The following is an 18,398-nucleotide window of genomic DNA, read 5'->3' as shown; positions in this document are numbered from 1 at the left end:
AAATGTTTGAATTTAAGGCTCTGTTTAGCCTTTATGCTATATTAATGGGACAGATCAGAAGAGCAGCCTGTGCTCGCCAAAACTTAAATGAGTAATGTGAAGCATCTTGTGAAGTTATACTTTAATATTAATTCCATTTAAGAATTAATGGTTTTAGCACTTTAGCACCATGGTGTCATAAGTATGTTGTAAGTGTAAGGATTCTGAATCGATTGTGTAACATAGTGAGTATCGCTTCTGCAATCGCTGTTTGTCCTCAGCTCTTAAGTTTAGCTCCACAAGATGATCCATGTCCCTCATTTGAGCACAGGAGGCTAGCTGATCTTTTGATATCCTCCTATATGATATTTCAGCCTTCATATAGATTGACCACAGCCTGTATTACGACTTCTTTCTCATAAAATAACATCTTATTTCACATAACATTACCACTTTATTATGACTATAGCTAGCACCACTAACCCTGGATCATTCTGCAGGTTAACATCTACCTCTGGTCATGGTTATGCATTCCTCTGGTCAAGTGGTTATGCCAGTTTAACCAGACACAGCCAACATAAACATTTTTCTCCATTTTCTTGATCAAAATACTGCCAAACCCGTGTTGATGTCACCTGTCATCTGTGCTTGTTTACATCGGGGTGGAAGAGCATTACAGTAGTATGGCAGTCATCATTAAGCGGAGGTCAGAAATAAATTAGGTCAGCAGATTTAGTTGGTTTTTTTTCTATGGTGGTTGGCGGAAGTGAAGTTCGGTAACAAGAAAATGGTAAATGTTTATCCATCCATTATCTTGACCGCTTATCCCATTTAGGGTCACGGGGGGCTGGAGCCTATCCCAGCTGACTTCGGGCGGCAGGCAGGGTACACCCTAGACAGGTCGCCAACTTATCACAGGGCAAACATGGAAAGACAGACAAACATTCATGCACACACTCACACCTATGGGCAATTTAGAGTGACCAATTAAACTGGTGAGCATGTTTTTGGACTGTGGGAGGAAGCTGGAGTACCCGGAGAGAACCCACACATGCACAGGGAGAACATGCAAACTCCACACAGAAAGGCACCTGCCCGAACAGGGATTCGAACCAGGAACCTGGTTTGAGCACTGTGAGGCAACAGTGCTACCCACTGCACCACTGTGCAGCCCAGTAAATGTTGATGAAAAATAAAAATAAAAAAACTGATAATAAACAATTAACAAACAGATGTGTTCCTTGCTCTGTAGTTATAATCATGCCGTACGCAAAAGATTATTGAAAAATGTAATTGTGTGCACAAGATATTAACTTGTGAGCACAGGATAATTATCTTGTGGGAACAAGTTATTATTTTGGCAGCACAAGATCAGTTGTGTCCATGAAATAATTATCTTTTGCACATAAGATAACAACTTGTACATATCTTATCCACACAATATTTAAATAATGTGGACTTCTTCTCTTTGTATAATCCATTGTGCATTGCACACCTGGATGATTTGATGTAGTCCGTTGAGATGGGGCTAATTTTAATGTTATTTGCACAAGAATAATCTGAAGTTAATCAAAATATGAATCTTCAAAGTGTCTGATAATAAAAGCTGTGAAATTAATATTTTTGAGTGAAAAATATTTTCCCTCCAAAATGTGTCGAAGGAAATTTATAAAAGAACATTAAACGACTAAAAGTGACTTGATTTCGTCTCTGAAAAAGGTTTCTATTATTGGTCTGAAAAGCTTCTTCCTAAAAAAGAGGAAACATTTCAGTGCATGATGCAGCAAATACAATTTTCAATTTCTCAATTTTATTCCTACGTTTGTACATGGTGGCTTTGCTTTTGTGGCATCAAATTTTTATTAGATGCCACAAATGTTCTTTTCCCTTTTACCTCTTGGATAGTTCCTCATTTTATCAGTGTAAAACCTGGTTAAAAAAACAAAAAGGCCCATTGGAGCTGAAGAGCTGATTGGCGGGTAAACCCTTTCACAGGCCGTAAGTGGAACGGCCTCCTGATTAGCATTTCTCATATGATACAGTGGGGACGTGCTATATGATCTGTCCATTCACTGCTGTTTATTGGCTCCTCAGTACACAGTCATGGATTTATAAGGGCGGCAGTATAGTGCAAGCTGGAATGTCTCCAGACACAGCTGGTATTGTATAGGCAGAAGCAAGCAGACAAGCATGAAAAACAGGAAGTAGATAGTGGGGGAGGGTCCGTAACAGCATGTGGCCTGCAGTGAGAGGCCTCTTCTGCCACCAGAGCCGTTGTGTCAGAGATCAGCAGTCATAACTCATCATACGGGCTCCATCTTGTGTCGGCTGCTTGACTTCTCGGGCATCGAAGCGTCCTGTTGTTTCATTTCATTGTCTGCAGCCACAGATTAGTTCCATTCAATTGCCCCCTTATCTGAGAGCATAAGATACGACCCCCACAATGCAATGCTGTGCTAACAAAGGGGGCACGCCTTCGGTTCATTCATTAACAGTCATTGTAGGATTTGTTTTTGTTATGTCAGCTGTTGGCTGATCAATGGTTAAAGCCGGCTAAGGTCCATTGTAACTGAGCTTATTAGCTGTGTTGGTGCTGGGTGAGCCTCCACCCTCTGCCCTATGTAGATGTGTGTGTGTGTGTGTGTGTGTGTGTGTGTGTGTGTGTGTGTTAAAGGCAGGTCAGGGCCACTCCCCTCCTCACATACATTCCTTTCACTGCTGAGTGGATGACTACAAAACAATGTCTTATTTTTTTGAATCTGCATGTGTCACTTTGCATTGTTTCTATAAACATTTTTCACTAAAAAAATTCTCAAATAGTCATCAAATATGCCAATAATGTCGTCTTCCTCCAAAATGTGTGCTTCCTTTGTGCAACAAACTACTGCATGATTCTTCAAAACATGATAAATTATGTATAAATATCATCTAAAGAGCAAAAAAAAAAAAAAAGGTTACTGTTTTTTGTGAAAACTTTACATTCAGTTTATTTTGTGTGAAATGAAACAGAGAAAAAACAAACAAAAGAACCTGTGATATGTGTTTTCAGAGTCTGTAACCCTCCCCCTTTAAAATGACCAACAGAACGCCTCTCCCCCCTAACTGAGTTTCTCTCTCTCTCCACTACTGAGTAAGTAAGTCCAGCTTTATTTACGTAGCTCTTAAAACACATTGTTTGAATGTTATATAAGTGTCAGATGCAAATCTTTTATCAATAAACAAATAGCATTATCTATCTGGGTGTAAGTGTGATGTTGCAACTATGGAAGCCCTAAGCAGACATATATTTGTACTTTTTATTTACTTCAAATTCCACAAAAACATTTAAACTTGGTTAGTGTTTTTTTGAGATCTCAACTTAAGTCAAATGATCACAACTAGTTCCCCCGGGAGCAAAACAGAGAACAAACACAGAAATAACTTAACTAACCCATCAGTGTGCTGCATGGCATGTGGTGATCCCGCTGACCACATTGGTTTTCTAGATTGCAGAAAATAATCCTGTTTAACACGGGAAAACAAAACAGGATACGATCTTGAGAAAGTCAGATTAATTATTTCTTCATACAGGAAAAACAGCTTATTAAGATAAATAATCAAAACAACAGAAATCCACTTATAACAGGAAATAGAGTAAATATAACATATGGATGCATGTCTTCTTAGGACCTCCGCAGTGTGCAGTCCTGTATATTCATCCTGTTACACATTGCTCTTCTGAATTTGCACCGGTCACATGAAACAAACATCACTGACCCCGCCCACTTGTTGCAGGAAATTAAAATAATATTCTTCCTGCTTTTTTCCCAGATTGGCTCACCCTGACTTCTGAGAAAATTCTACTAGAGGGGAAAGTACAGGTAAGGCTAGTTGAAAGTTTAGCTCTGTGTTCACACATGCAACTCACCCTAAATCATTTGAGAATTAGGAGCTTTGTGCATGTAAACACAGCTTTAGATTCCAGTTAGTTCTTTTAACAATCATGTTTTAATATAAAAAAAAAGGTTTGACTGTTTCAAATAAGTATCTTTAATCTGTAAGTATCTGTAACAAATTCAAGAATCTGAACAAACACAACAGGGTTTACTTCTTCTAAGAATGCAGGGCATTACCCGAACAATGTGCTAACACTTCCTGTTCATTTGAGCAGATTGTTGATACTGATAAAGCCGTATGTATTCTTTCCCCATCTCATCCAGTCAAGCCTATCTGGAGATGAACAACAGTGCACTGAGATACAGGACACACCTTCTTCAAACACACCCCCTTAGTCTGTGCACTGTATTAGTTAGGTCAAGGATTAAATCTACTGTGCTGTGTAGTACAGTGGGACTGTCTGATGCAGAAGCATCTGGAAAACTGAAGCTAGAGGTTACAAGTAAACAATGCCATACTTATTTGTGTGGTAAAAATAGTAAAATGTGTGCTTCTGTATGTGGACATGTAGCATAGCTTCAGATAACTCTGGCATTTTTTATGCATATAATTATAAATATTATATAAACAACAAGGGCAGGGCTGTTGATCTCAGCTCAACTTCATATTTTATTTCCATCAGTGTGTTTAGTCTTACGTGAATCCATGCGACTCTTTAATTGATTGCACAACAGGCTAAATACAGCTGCTGTTTTAATTGATCTTTAGCTTTTGTCCTCGATGTTCGTGTGAATTCAAGGCATCCTGGAAGCTGTGGTGTTGCTGGAGCCCCCCTTACACACACACACTGGTATAATCTGGCTTTACCTGCAGCTCCATATGGAGCGTCTACATTCACTGCATGAGAGAAATCCACTTAGTAAGGGAGAGAATGCTAGAGAGACTTTCCTTATAACCTTCTTCTGCCTGCAGCACATTCTACATCTCTGTTTACATCACAGCTGCCCAGCCTAACCTGTTTTTGCAAGATCTACAAGAACACAACCTGCAGCATTAGACAAGTTTGTGTAAGAGAGATAAAGCTAAATGGAGGAATCGCCCTCCGTCAAAGAGGCTTTGGATGAGGTTGCCTTTACCTTTATCCTGTCACCTTCGCCTGAGGATTATGCCAGTGTTACTGTCCCAGTTACCTCTGAGACAGACCAGCTTAATTTATTCTTTCATTCAGTTAAATGTAATCCTTCTCTGCCTGCAGAGACGTAAAAACAAGACACTGCTTTGCTTTCTTTGCTCTTTCTGTCTGTTAAATCAAGCCTTTTCAGAGACGGAGCAGTTGTTGGAGCAGCAGCCCTGCTTTCTCCTCCCACAGTAGTTACGACTGAAGAGGGAAAACGACAGAGTAAAAAGGAGGGAAAAGGCAGCAACAGGCAGCAGCTGTGACGGAGGGGCTCCTCCATCCTCCACACAACAACAGCATTGTTATCTGAGAACTACCTCACGCCTGCCCCCTCCCTCAGCCTAGCCTTTGTATGTTTCCCTCCATACGTCATGTATACAGTAGTATGTATACGGAGAGACTCCTGCAGAGAACTGCAGGACATTTTTCTTTTACAACATGCTGATTATTCATTCCTGCATTGCATATTTACATAAAAGAAGAAATGTAGAGACTATCTACCTCTGTCTGTAATATAAGAATTTGATTTATCATGTTCTTGGTGGTTAAGCTAAACGTGCTCCAACTTTTCCCTCCATTTTGGATTCTGCCTGCAGAAAAACAGATGAAACTGTAAAGCAGACTTCATGTTGTTTGATCAAGATTTTAATCAATAGGCTGCAGTTCCTCTTCAGATTGTGTGAAGTATTGCTATCCCAGCATGCTTATTTCAGCAGTATGCTAACTCAGCTCCATGTGCCTCATGTTTTCCTACTCCTTTATTCTTATTTTACACTCTGAAGCACTGTTTCTCAAATAGGGGTGTGCATGTGCTCTTCTTCAGTAGTACTTCTGCAATACTGCATGAGATGCGTGACATTTTTATAGGGTTTTTTTCTTGAAACTAATACCAAAAGTAAACTGAATTAAAATGTAAATAAAAGTCTTATAAACATTGTGTATTATTTCCGATTACTATTTTCACAGACATTGCTAACGTCCTTGAATTGGTAAACAATGGTCTTAAAAATAGGATTGGTACAGCGCTTAAAAGTAAAACATTAATCAAAGGAATCAAACAGATGACTTCCAGATTTTTAAGTTTGAATGAAGCCAGGGCACTGAATGAAGTGATTTTCATTCAAGTCACTTTGTATCTCTCTATAACTTTGGAGTGTAAGTTTGGGGGTAATTGTTGATAAAATCCATAGAACTACTGCTTTTGAAGACAACCAGTGCTGGATCTTTGTATTGTAGTGATCAGTATTGCAGGCTATAAAGCCACCATGCTTTAAAAAAATTCCACACCAAGTAAAAGTCCTCAATTCAACAAACTTAGAGCTCCTGTGAGCAGTTTTTAGCTGGTTAAAAAACAAAATGAAATCAACAGTGATGCCACTTCCTGAGCTAAAAAAGCATCAGAACATCAGCACATAGATTGACTGTTTTCATATAGTTATTTTTTATTTCTGAAACAGCTGATGGGTGGTAGTTGCCTGTTATAGTTATTTGCCTTTTACACATTGTAACTCAACAACAGTGTTGGGATGAGGTTCCACCAACACCACCCCTCTGTGCTTACACATAGCTCCCCAAAATGCTAATATTGCTGTCCCAGTTTCAGTTTAAATAATGTCCGGTGAGTTAAAAAAAACAAAACTATTATTTTTATTATATAAACAGGACAAAACAACAAAGGGGGTAACACTTTGTCCACATGGGGGCACAAAAATCAACACAAATTGAAAGTTCCTCACATGAGCTTTCAACAAAGCAGGAGAAGTTGTTTGTGCACGCACTCTATTACAATAACAGTAATGTTAAAGTTATTACTACTCTTGATAACATATCCTGGAGACATTTCCCTGCTGAATATTTTCAAATAGTATTTTTATTGTCTACTCTCTAGATAAACAGAGCATACACAACAAAAAGTAAAGATGTTTGCACTTAACTTCTTACACAGTGGAGCTGCAACCTGCTGGATTCATGCAGGGTTACTATGCGTTTAACTGAGGATGAGTATGTTGTTTAGTAAAATAGACCAGCACACCGTTTGTTTAAGAAAATTATAATACCTGCTTTTCTTGCCTAAGGAATTATAAGTAGCTGTCTTTACAATGTGTTGGCTGTGAAACTTTGTTTGTAACATTGCTTTTTCCATAAAGCAGCCCTAAGCAACTCCACATGTCAAAAGTATAATATGCAGTATTCACAGGCCTGCAGGTTATCTATGTATCACTAACCACATCAGTCCTATGAAGGAAAGGTCAGGTTCAGATGACATATAAATACAAACAGAACATCAGCTCAGAAGTTCCCTTAAGCTTAAATGGGACTACAAACTCTGTGTAATCTCTGGGTTAAGAAATCAGGGTTTGAAAGTGGTTTAAACTTTAACTACAGACAACAACAGTATTGAAATCAGTCAAATGAAGCAGGCTGTTTCAAACCGTGACAACAGATACAGGTATCTAATTTATGCATTAACCGCCCCGTCCTCCACCGGGTTGTCTGGTGGGGTGAAGAAACCCCTGATATCATTACCATAATAATACTGCAAGCATCAGCATGTGACTGGGCCTAATTGTTTACACCTCTGTGACCACAGGGAGCGGCCTGAAACCTTTTATTTGGACAAAATGCGGGAATCTACAGGGTGTCAAATTGGGGTCTAGATGCAAATGTACTTCTAAAAAGGAGGAACATTACACCTTGTATTGAATCATAATGTCTGCAGCAGTTCTTCCTTTTTTCCCCCCCAAACTCTATGAGACTTAATATCAAATCAAGAAAAATTAATAAAAGGGAACAGTAAAACTGTAGTGGGCACTTTTTATGAGAGCATGTCTGCTCTCCAACACTTCTCTAAACTTTCTCATACAATTTTCCTGCCCGCACCATAAACAAACCCCACAGCAACTCTTAAAGCGTTATCATTTTGATATCTGACTGAATGGAAAGAAGACCTCAGGCAACAAGTGTGTGCCTCTGACAGTAAAGTACTATTGGTATATCTTGAACAAGCCCACTGTATCAAATTTGTATCATATTTTGTAGAGATTAATCGCCTGTTATTTCAATTCAAGCTGCTTTATTTTTTAAAAATCCTTTAAATTGAAGTACTCAGCAAATGCCTCAGAACAGCAGCAGCAGCAGCAATGTGACCTGAGTGTATTGGACCATTTGTTAGCAGATGTCACAGACAGGTGTGACGAGGGTTGGAGGGCTTCTACAAACAAATCGAATTTGGTGTGATCTGAAACTGCAGCTGAATGAAGCTCGGCAGGAAATGCCAGCTCACCGTGAATCTAATCCGATTGTTAAAGACTTTTCACACCAGATGTAAGAGCTTAGATGTTTCAGTGAGAATGGGACAAACAAGATAGAGGCATGCAGAAGTGTAATTCACCATCAGTTTCCATTCACTCATGGTTTGATTAATACAGTTTTGGTTGTTTTATTTGGCTTGCATCACTACAGACATAATATATGTCAAACTGATGATGAAGAAGTTTTGTGAATGAAGTTATTACTTTCCTCAATGTCAATAAAATATACTTCAATACTGATAGAGGCTTGGACCAAATGCTGCAGGGAGCTTTGTTTTTTTTTTTTTTTTAATTACCTCATCTAGTCTACAAGATACCCCGCCAAATTCAACTTAATAAAAATTAGTGTTTGGGCTCAGTTTCAAAGAAAGTGGATTAACATTGTTGAGTCACAGAACTTTCTGCAGCTATTGTTTAAAGCATGTTGCCTTCATGTCGAATCAGGATGTCAGACTGTCAACAAATCATGGAGGCATTACATAAAAGTCCACTCAGTAATAATGTCACACAGTCCAATGCATGGGTATATCCTTTTTCTAGATGCTAAAGCCTACCTTCAGTTTTAGATGGTTGAACTCTTTATACTTTAAATACACAACAAACAGCTTTCATAATGTTGAAAAGAAGCCCCGTAAGGTATTCAGAAGACTAAAAAGGCTTTATACCTTTGACTTACTGCTCAGGACTCAAAGCTCAAATGCCCTTATTATGTACTGCTTCATAACGGTTCTACAACTCCAAGCTTGTTAGCCATCTTTAGACAATGTTTTTAGCATTAAACCTCTTCCAGGCTAATATTATGTTTGAAAATAAACACAATACTGTTAACTGTATTGATTGCTCTAACCCTGATACCAGCTTCTTATTCAGTGTTGGCTTGCAACCTATTCACTGTTTATTAAATGGACAACGCATCTCCATCTTGTCCCATTGTGGGCGCTGACATATTGCACTGGTGGAGCTGAGGGGCTAACGTCAACAACTTCCAAACCAAAGGAAACATTTAACTTACGGATAAAACGTCACAGGTACCTCAGATTGACAAAGTTCCCAACAGAGCAGACTCTTATGTTGATCTGAAACAGACACCTAGGGCTATGGAAAGTTATATGATTCTTGTTAAAGTGGTCATTACGTTTGATCTCTTCTTGCCTCCTCTACTCTGCTAATACGTTACAGAATGCTGCTTTTCCCAACAGAAATGTTAATGTATCGTTTCTTGAATCAAATAACTAATAAAAAAAAATGATCACTGACCATCATACATTTAATAGCAATGTTAAGGTCCTAGATCTTTGTCTCTGTCACATTCATCTCCCAAGTATTTGGCTTATAAAATATACGTGCAAAGCTTTTCCCCAGTTTTATAGTTTGACCCATTTTTCATCTGCTGTAACTTCATACCCAGAGCTGACTTCAGAGGAAAACAGCTGCCTTGTGAATAATTTGAAAAATATATAAAATAATAGATCTATTTACAGTTTGTTGATGAGGTAGGAAGAGTGTGCGTGCAGTTCGGCATCAGTAGTATGGCAGAGTAAGATAGTTTACCTATGCGAGGGGTCTGACCCATAGACTGTATAAAATATGGATGTGGAATCCGTGACTTCACCCATCTGTTCCTGAAGCGCTGTTTTGAAGCCATTCGTCAGCGGGTGCCATATTGGAAATGCTAAATACAACCAGACTTAGCCCGAGCTAGTGTGAGGTAAAAAGGCAGGCCTCTATTTTTTCCTTTAACCGCTAAAGGGTGCCCGCCTGTCAATCAACTCTCAAGTTTAATATCTTCTAAAATACCCTGTTTTTAAAAAACCCACCCACACAGAGTGTGTGCCGATAGAGAAATTAGCTGCTAAGACCGAAACCGTTTTTTGAACCTGGCTGTAAACATGCTTATTATTGCTGCGAAGGTCATCTTTTTGTAATGGGTGTGTATCTGGTGTTTCTGCAACCAGCCTCTAGCGGACACTCGATGAAGTGCAGTGTTTAGCACTTCCGCATGGACTTAAGACCGGTGGTTGCCGCTTGGTCTTACCCTGAAGATCTTAATTCAAATCATATCAGTGTGATGTCAGTGAATGGATAGATGACATTAGCAAGTGGACAAATGTAAAGTGGCCAATTTTTGCGGAAAATCCTGTTGTGTTGATACAATTAAATATACCAATCATTATGTTGATGACTGCATCATCTTGGTCACACAGACTGTCAAATATTAAGACAGAGCCTCTATCTTTTGTGTCTTTAAATAAGAAATCATGGTTTAGCTAAAGACAAGCACACAAATCTACTGTGTATGAAGCCTGGGACATAACCATGGACTGGAAAATAAATGGATGCAGTCTCTGTGATGTCATCCATTGGCTTCTGAAGTGGAGTTTTGAAGCCTTTCATCGACAGGAGCCATATTGGAAATGCCAAACTCAACCTAACTTCTGTCGAGCTAGTGTGAAGTAAAGAGGCAGGCATTTAGCCTCTTTGCTAACAGCTGCGGGGTGCACGCCTGTCAATCAAGTCAGCTGTACCTCTAATTATGCAAAACTCATAATCTTAATATATTTTAAACCACTGTACAGGCTGTGCCGTTAGAGAAATTAGCTAATCAGACTAAAATATGTGTTTATAATATATGTCTTGTTTATTTTTGCTGTAAAGATCAGCTTTGAATTGGTGGTTCCTGGTACTTCCGGAGCCAGCCTCAAGAGGACACTTCAGGAACTGCAGTTTTTAGCACTTCCGCATTAGCTTCTTTCTTGAGGTTTGCTGCTTGGTCATAATAAATGAGCCAGAAAACTACTTATTAACAGTGAACAGCACCTGCATATCAGGCAGTGGCACAGCCAGGCTCTTTTTGACTGGGATGGCAAGACTCGGGCACTGACTTTTGTAGGGATGGCCAGGCGTGGTAACTATTTGTGGCTTACCCAAAAACTATGAGGAATATCTCCACTCATCACATCTACTTTCCCCTCTACTATGTAAAGAACCAACACTTTTTATATACTAGTAAGTCCTTTTTAACTTGGTAAGTTAACTCCACTCCACGAACTTAGAGTACCAACCAACAGTTGAGAAATGAATAACGGATCACTTACAGATCAAAAATTTGAGGAGATTCTTGTAAAAGTTCAGTATTAAGCAACACTGAAAAAAATATCTGAAGCTTTTTAGAATACAGACCCAATATTATGAGAAAAGTTGGAATTTTATGAGTAAAATGTAATATTAAAAGGCTGACCATTAGTGCTTCTTCTGAATAAACACATTTCTTGAAAAGTATTTTCTGAGTCCCAAGACAGTATGGGTCTAAATATTTGTGTAACCTGTACAGAAGAGTTATTTCACAAGATGCTCCACTTTCCTCATTTCAAAGCAGGCGTCTACCATCTCTTTTGTTACTCTCTTTGAAATTCACATAAAGGGTATTTATGGCCCAAAACTTCAACTATTGTCATATAGACAGTTTTGTTCTTGAAATACAACTTTTCTCTTAAAAGGTTATAACTTCATATATATTACTTTATTTTTTAAATATTGCATTCTCTGCATCATATTCTCAGAATCAAAGATTTGTTTGTGGCCTGCATTTTTTTAAATTTTCATATTTAAATGAAACCTCTACATTGTTTATAACGTCTCTGAACATTGCATACTTTTACAGTTATAAAAACCCAACAACTTTCACCTAACATTAGCCTATACATACAGATCTAATGTTGTCCAGTTCTGAATTTTTTTTGTTTTTTTGATGTGTTGACCTTTGCATTATCTTGCTTGTAATGTTCTCTTAAATCATCAACACTAAGAGATTTTTTGATAGTCTGAATAAGCAAAATGAGTATATCAGTCTTTGTAAAAAAAAAGAAAATACTATGGTTTGAGGGTTTCTAAAAGAGGAGGGATACTTTGGTTTGTATGTTGATGGATTTCTTTATATCAGCATTAAAGGCAGAAATATATTTCTTCAACATGATGAGTCATCAGCATTTTCTTTGCAGAAGCCTTTACTTGTGCGAAAGCTGAAACAGAACTTTAAGTTTTTCCGAGAGCAGGACAGAAATATGAGGTAACACGGGCAGGCCACTGTGTCTGTAACATTCTCTCGGGGGAAATGAATGAACCTTTTCCTAGCTGAAATGTCTGAAATGACTTCTTCACAAAGCTGAGGGAACACAGCGGAGGTTTCCACTCGAGTCATGCTCAGACTGCACACACACAATGGAGGAAGAAGACGGCGAGTATCCTGCTAGCACGCTGCTTCAGGGCACCAACATGCTGGACGCTCTCTAACCGCTCGAAACCTGTCGCCATTTTCCTAAGCTAAAATACAAAAGACTTGGCTGAAGGAGCACACACCCCTTTTTCAGTCTTCTGCTTAATACACAAGCCTATTCTGTTACCACTCGTGTAAAAGACAGAAAATGTGCTACTTTTTGTGATATCACGTACACAATGACCAAACGTGCCAACGATGAGTCTCATTTAATGCCAAAGAAAGGTTTGTTCGGAGACGTGGAGGGCAGATTTAAAGAGAATTTCGCCTTGTTAAAGCAGATGGTTGCACACAGACAAATATCTCGCCATTTTTACTAACTGACGTGTGACGTAGCCAAACAACTGAGAGCCCGGATTTGAAATCGTGTTGCTGACCACTGCGCTGTCCAATCAGCGACGCGCGGGGGCGGGACTTAGCCCCGTCAATCACGCTGGAACTATAACGGTGTGAATAGGGTGGGAGGGGGAGAATCCAATCCGGTTTGAGCTAGTTTTTCTTCCAATGGAACATTAACGTCTCGCTGCGCTGTCTAACATTGTACTGGCACAGCTTTATCCTGAATATACCACTGTGTTTTCTCCCGTACTGACTTTTATTTTGCTCGTTTTTCGTCTTTTTAAAAACACACCACACAAACCAACCATGCCTAAAAGGAGCAAAGTGAGTAGACCGACATCTTTCATGCATTCAGTAATACAGCGTTAATAACCCCCAACAGCAATGTGTTAAATTGGCTTGTAACAGAGCCGTAGTTGTTTAGATGTTATTACATATATCCGTGTTCCTCAATGTCTTCAATGTTACCGCCGTGCAGCAGTCAGAGTTTTACTCGTCTGTTTTGATTTTCTCAAGTGGCTGATTCTTGGTCTTATCTCTTCTCGTGCAGTGATTATCTTTGTGCCAAGTGATTTTCCGTGTGCATGGGGCTAATTTACCGCATGATTGTGATATGCACGAAAGCAGTTGTGTTTTACTGCACTTTATTGCCGTGTAGGACAACGCGGGGTCGTTTTCTCCGTCGATGTAGGGCATTTTCTGCAGAGAAAGTTGGCGGCATATTGATTGTTTCCAATGGGGGTCGTCACGCTGGATACCAAAGTTTCTCTTGCAAAAAATGGGACACTGGAATCGTTTTAAGCCTCCATACCAAGTTAGTCTGCAGGATTTATGCTTCTTAATGGGATTGTTTATTATCCGAACACATTTTTTTGACAAAATATAAGTTTTAACGACGATTCATAATATAATAGTTCTGTTTAGTAAATCCTCCATGCATGTGGATTTGTTATTTTTGCATGGCGGCCCTTGTTTTTCACGCGTGATAATGCATTTCTTAGAAGGCATTCGTCGTGTGTGCTTTCGGTGTATTGTCGGCTCAGGCCACTCGCAGGTTATGCAATGGCGAGCCTCCGTCAGCGAAGCGCTGCTCTTGTTGCTGGGGGTTCTAGGAGATTCTGCTACCAGATCGACGGAGTCGCTGAGCATCTCGGAGGGGCTCTTTTCAAATTCATGGCGGGAACACTGCTCGGTTTTTTTCTCCGTTCACTGGCAATCCCATTTATTACAAATGAATGGTGGGAGTAGGAGGCGGAGTCCGCCCCCTCCTCCACCGGAGTTTTACAGTCGGCAAAGAGTGCCCGAGCACATGACTCTGTATAAACGAGATGTTTTTATTTTGTCCTTTAAACCCTTTGCTTGAGCTCCATTTAATAATCAAAAGTGGTCCCTAAACAAACCTTCATTTTATTGTTACCAAGTATCATGTTATTGTGCATAATACAACCCCTGTGGCCATGCTGACTAATGAGTGCGGCTCCAAATTCAAGATTCAAAGGTTTTTATTGTCAAATTTCACTATATATACCAGACATACAGGAAAAACGAGATGCTGTTTCTCTCTCCCAGCTTTTAAACATTTAAAATTTAAATCTAAAATATAATAAAATAAAGTTATATAAAACAGCCTATGTCCACAGTGCAGGTAGTGCAGTGACAGTTTAAAAATGGACAATGTAAATTCTCTCTCCGTGAGTACTATGGTTATTATCTACAATTTTTTTTCAGGGTTTCCAGCTCTATTGTGCCATATTTTGAAGCCAATCACAGTGCTGGCTCCGAACTAAAAAATGCATGAAGCTATATGTGCAGCCGTAGGCTAATATTTTGTAGGGAGACGCCCACTTTTGAGTTACATAACACTTATTTAAATCCACTCCCCACCACTGGCAAAACATATGCACAGACATCTGATTGATCTAATTTTTTTTCTTTCTCAACAGTCGGCAGCAGGAGGAGAACCAGTAGTAAGTTAAAACTTATTTAAGATACTCTTTCAGTTTTTGAGTTTAATTTAAATGTAAAATATACACCATTATTGAACCCAACCACCAGGGGTCAGCATCATGCCAAAGTAAAAAGTTTGAAAATAACCCCCGTTTTTTGTTTCCCTCCTTTGCAGGTCAAAAGGAGATCTAGCAGGTTGGAAAATGTAAGTACAGACAAGTCTAGACTGTCTTGGATAAATGCAAGCGTGACATTGCATTCCTCTTTTTGAAACTAATTTTTTTTGTTTCTGCAGAAACCTGTACCTACAAAGGCTGAGGCCAAACCCAAGCCAAAGGTAAGAACTTTTTTCAAAATGTTTCTGATGCAACGCTTTTTTTTACAGTACTGACTGCAGACACAGTGATTGACATTTTAATATCTCTGTTCACAGAAGGCACCCGCTAAGCCTAAGAAAGCCAAGGAGGTAGAGAAGGCCAAGCCTGAGGAGAAAGAACCCGAGGCCCCTGCAGAGAATGGCGAAGCCAAAGCTGAGGAAGAGGTAAGAGTCAGAAAAGGAAATATAAACATGCATAATAATAAAAGTATGTTGATGAAACTTTGACACTTTGAATTTTGTCTGCCAGGCACCAGCCACAGAAGCAGCTGATGAAAAAGATGAGGCAGCAGAATAACACCTCTCAAACCGCGTCTTTTACCAGTGCTCCCTGTACCTCTTTTCTTGTACAATTCAGGGGAATATTTTTATCAACTATTTTCTAAATACAGGTTTTTTAGTAGTTTGATTGTAGAGAACACTTTTTTTTAATGAAAGAAAAAAAGTCGATTTGGAGACAGGAATTTCATCACATCCCACAATTTTGAATCGCCATAGAATATTGCGGTCATTGTTGTTACTGTTGGTGGATTTCATTTCAGTTTTAAATGTGAAGGAGGGGAGGGTGAGGGATAGGTTACAGTGACAACACGCAAGCATGATGTTCACAGGAACTGGGTAAACAACGGGAAGATACTTGCCTGCGTGGATTACATTCCATATGCTTTATAAGGGACATTGTATGTAATCTGCTGGGGTGGGGCTGGACAGAGTCACAGGGCAACTCATTGTTTTATTGTTTATGATGAAGAACAGTGTTTTAGAATGTTTGTAAGCTTCCTCTATGTTAACTCTTGTACTCATGCAGTTTTCTTAACAAATCTGATCAATAAAACCTAAAATCGCTAGTACTGGAGCTCTCCCTATCAGAACTGTGCATCGCGTGTGTTGGTTGTGTCTCTGTTCTGTGATAGCATTGCAATAAATTTGTATAGCTGCTGTGACGAGAATTTTCAATCTTTCTATATGCAGTGTGTCATGGTACAATTTCAGGATGGTAAAAATGGAATTTGTTTTCTTAGCCAAGCTAATGAGGTGTATAACCTTTAAAAACATCTGTTGAAACGAGCTTCTTAAAGGCTTGTAGACAACTGTACATTTATTTGAGATGTCAAATGCATACCAGCAGTAGCAATATTCATGTGAGTTTTAGGTATCTGTATCAAGTACAAGTGTGCAGTTTATTTTTATTTGTTTATAGGTGTACCTGTTTAATGATTGTTATCAACAAAACAATAAAACTCGGTTGGTAGTTGTTGCACTCGTTCATTCTGAAAAGATGTTTGATTTTCTTAAGTTGACAAAATGAGTGCAGAAATGTGAAGGTCAAACTTCTATCTCAGATGAGGTTGACTGAAATTAAAACGGGATTTTTCTTTAAAAAAAAGTACACAGTTGTAGGGCAGGTTGGATAAACTCAATGTTACAATGTCATTTAGCAGACGCTTTTATCCAAAGCAACGTACATACGAGAACAAGAACAGCACAAGCAAAGACTTAGACAAGATCAGTAAGAGTAACAAAGTGCTTCAAGTCAATTTGGATGCAGGTACTGCCAAGCAGTGTAAAGGCAATGCACAAAAGTAAATATGATTATTATTATTTATTTTTTTTAAATAAAAAAAGGAACAAGCCAAGTGCTGGATCACTCCAGAGCTGAACACTGATTCCCAGAGTAGAGCAGGACTGTGAGTCAACTGTAGCTGGACGACATGATCTGCCACTGGGGACAACAGTGGAGAACAGTCTAGCGAAGTGCATAGTGCTTCCTAAAGAGCTGGGTCTTAAGCTACTCTACTTGAGGGTAGAGAGGGATTCTGCAGATTGAATGGAGTTGACCACCATTTAGGGACAACAGAAGAGAAGAGTCAAGCCAGTGATTTTGAGGCCTTATGTGCTGGAAGCACTAGGCGCCTTTCTGAGGCTGAGCGTAGTGGGCGAGAAGGGCAGTAGACCTGGATGAGGGTTTCCAGGTAAACTGGAGCGGTTTTGGTTACTGCTTTGTAAGTCATGATTAGAGTTTTGTATCTGATCAGTGAATGATTACTGAATTTATATGAACGTTCTGTAGTCTTTTAAAGACTGTTGAATTGATGTGAGTTATCACTTACCCAGTTCAACTTATGATGTGTGTATTCAGGAAAGGAAAAAATAATGTTAATTTTGGCATAGGTACAACATAAAACAATGGCTCAAAGGGAAAGTTTAAATATCTCATGCACAGGCAAATTTGAGCGATAACCCCTTATAAAAAAAGGCAGCTAAAACTGTAACTGTACTCCAGGTATGATAAGAATATATGTGCCCAAAAAAGACTGACACTTACATTCGCACTTACTGGAAGTAAAGCGTTATTCAGAGGAGACGAGGACTACATCATCTCTATCCAGTAACGGTATGCCCTTGACTACAGAAAGAGCATAGTTTCAGCACCAGGGACAGCTCCTAAGCTCTCTGGTGAATCAGTTGATGTACTTGATGAATTGTCTTTTATTCCTCCTCATTTCGTGATGCCTTCGTATAAAAAAGTAAGACTAATTAACCTCCAGTGTTGGTAAACAAACCGCGCACCCCCGTTAGTCGTAGCGCGGTCACTTCCGGCTGTTCTGTGATTGGTCCATCTGTTTTAATAATGGAGCTGCAATAGACTTTGATCGTGTCTTCTCTGATCCAGCTTTCACACGGTATCTTATGGCAATAAAATACAGTCCAGGGTATATGCAAGACTAAAAAAGACGGCCCTTACTGTTACCCCTTGCGTTAATGGATAAATCATTAACGTTCGTCACCGCGGTGCATAGTCTGAGTAATGTCATAGATATCACTGCTATCAAAGATAACACAACACTGCTGGTTCTTAGTATGAAAGCATGGCATTATATACATCCATCATTCAATCAGCTCGTAAAGTAATAACTACCAAATTATGACTGAAAGTCGACTGATCGGTATAGCTTTGTGTCAGTGTTTACACATCAGCTCCTGCTTCATGTACGTTTTCTTTTCATTTGAATATATCGCCAAACCACTGAAATAAGAGTATGTGTGACTATGTGTTTATTCTAATACCCAGGACTTAGAACATCTGGTTGAAGCGGAATGATACACAACGTAATAGTC

The 18,398-nt window shown here is 39.1% G+C and overlaps 1 protein-coding gene across 1 annotated transcript; it reads left to right on the top strand.

The window, feature by feature from the left end:
- The first annotated feature begins 13,077 nt into the window (after positions 1-13,077).
- On the top strand, positions 13,078-16,539 carry si:ch73-1a9.3 (non-histone chromosomal protein HMG-14B). The gene is made up of 6 exons (XM_034684178.1): positions 13,078-13,279; positions 14,899-14,922; positions 15,078-15,107; positions 15,198-15,239; positions 15,336-15,443; positions 15,529-16,539. The coding sequence occupies exons 1-6, from the start codon at positions 13,262-13,264 to the stop codon at positions 15,574-15,576; spliced, it is 270 nt and encodes an 89-aa protein (XP_034540069.1). The 5' UTR covers positions 13,078-13,261; the 3' UTR covers positions 15,577-16,539.
- The last annotated feature ends 1,859 nt before the right edge of the window (positions 16,540-18,398 follow it).

The sequence above is a fragment of the Notolabrus celidotus genome, chromosome 5 (assembly GCF_009762535.1).
Source record: "Notolabrus celidotus isolate fNotCel1 chromosome 5, fNotCel1.pri, whole genome shotgun sequence".
Lineage (NCBI taxonomy): Eukaryota > Metazoa > Chordata > Actinopteri > Labriformes > Labridae > Notolabrus > Notolabrus celidotus.
This window is presented reverse-complemented; position numbering and strand designations above follow the sequence as displayed.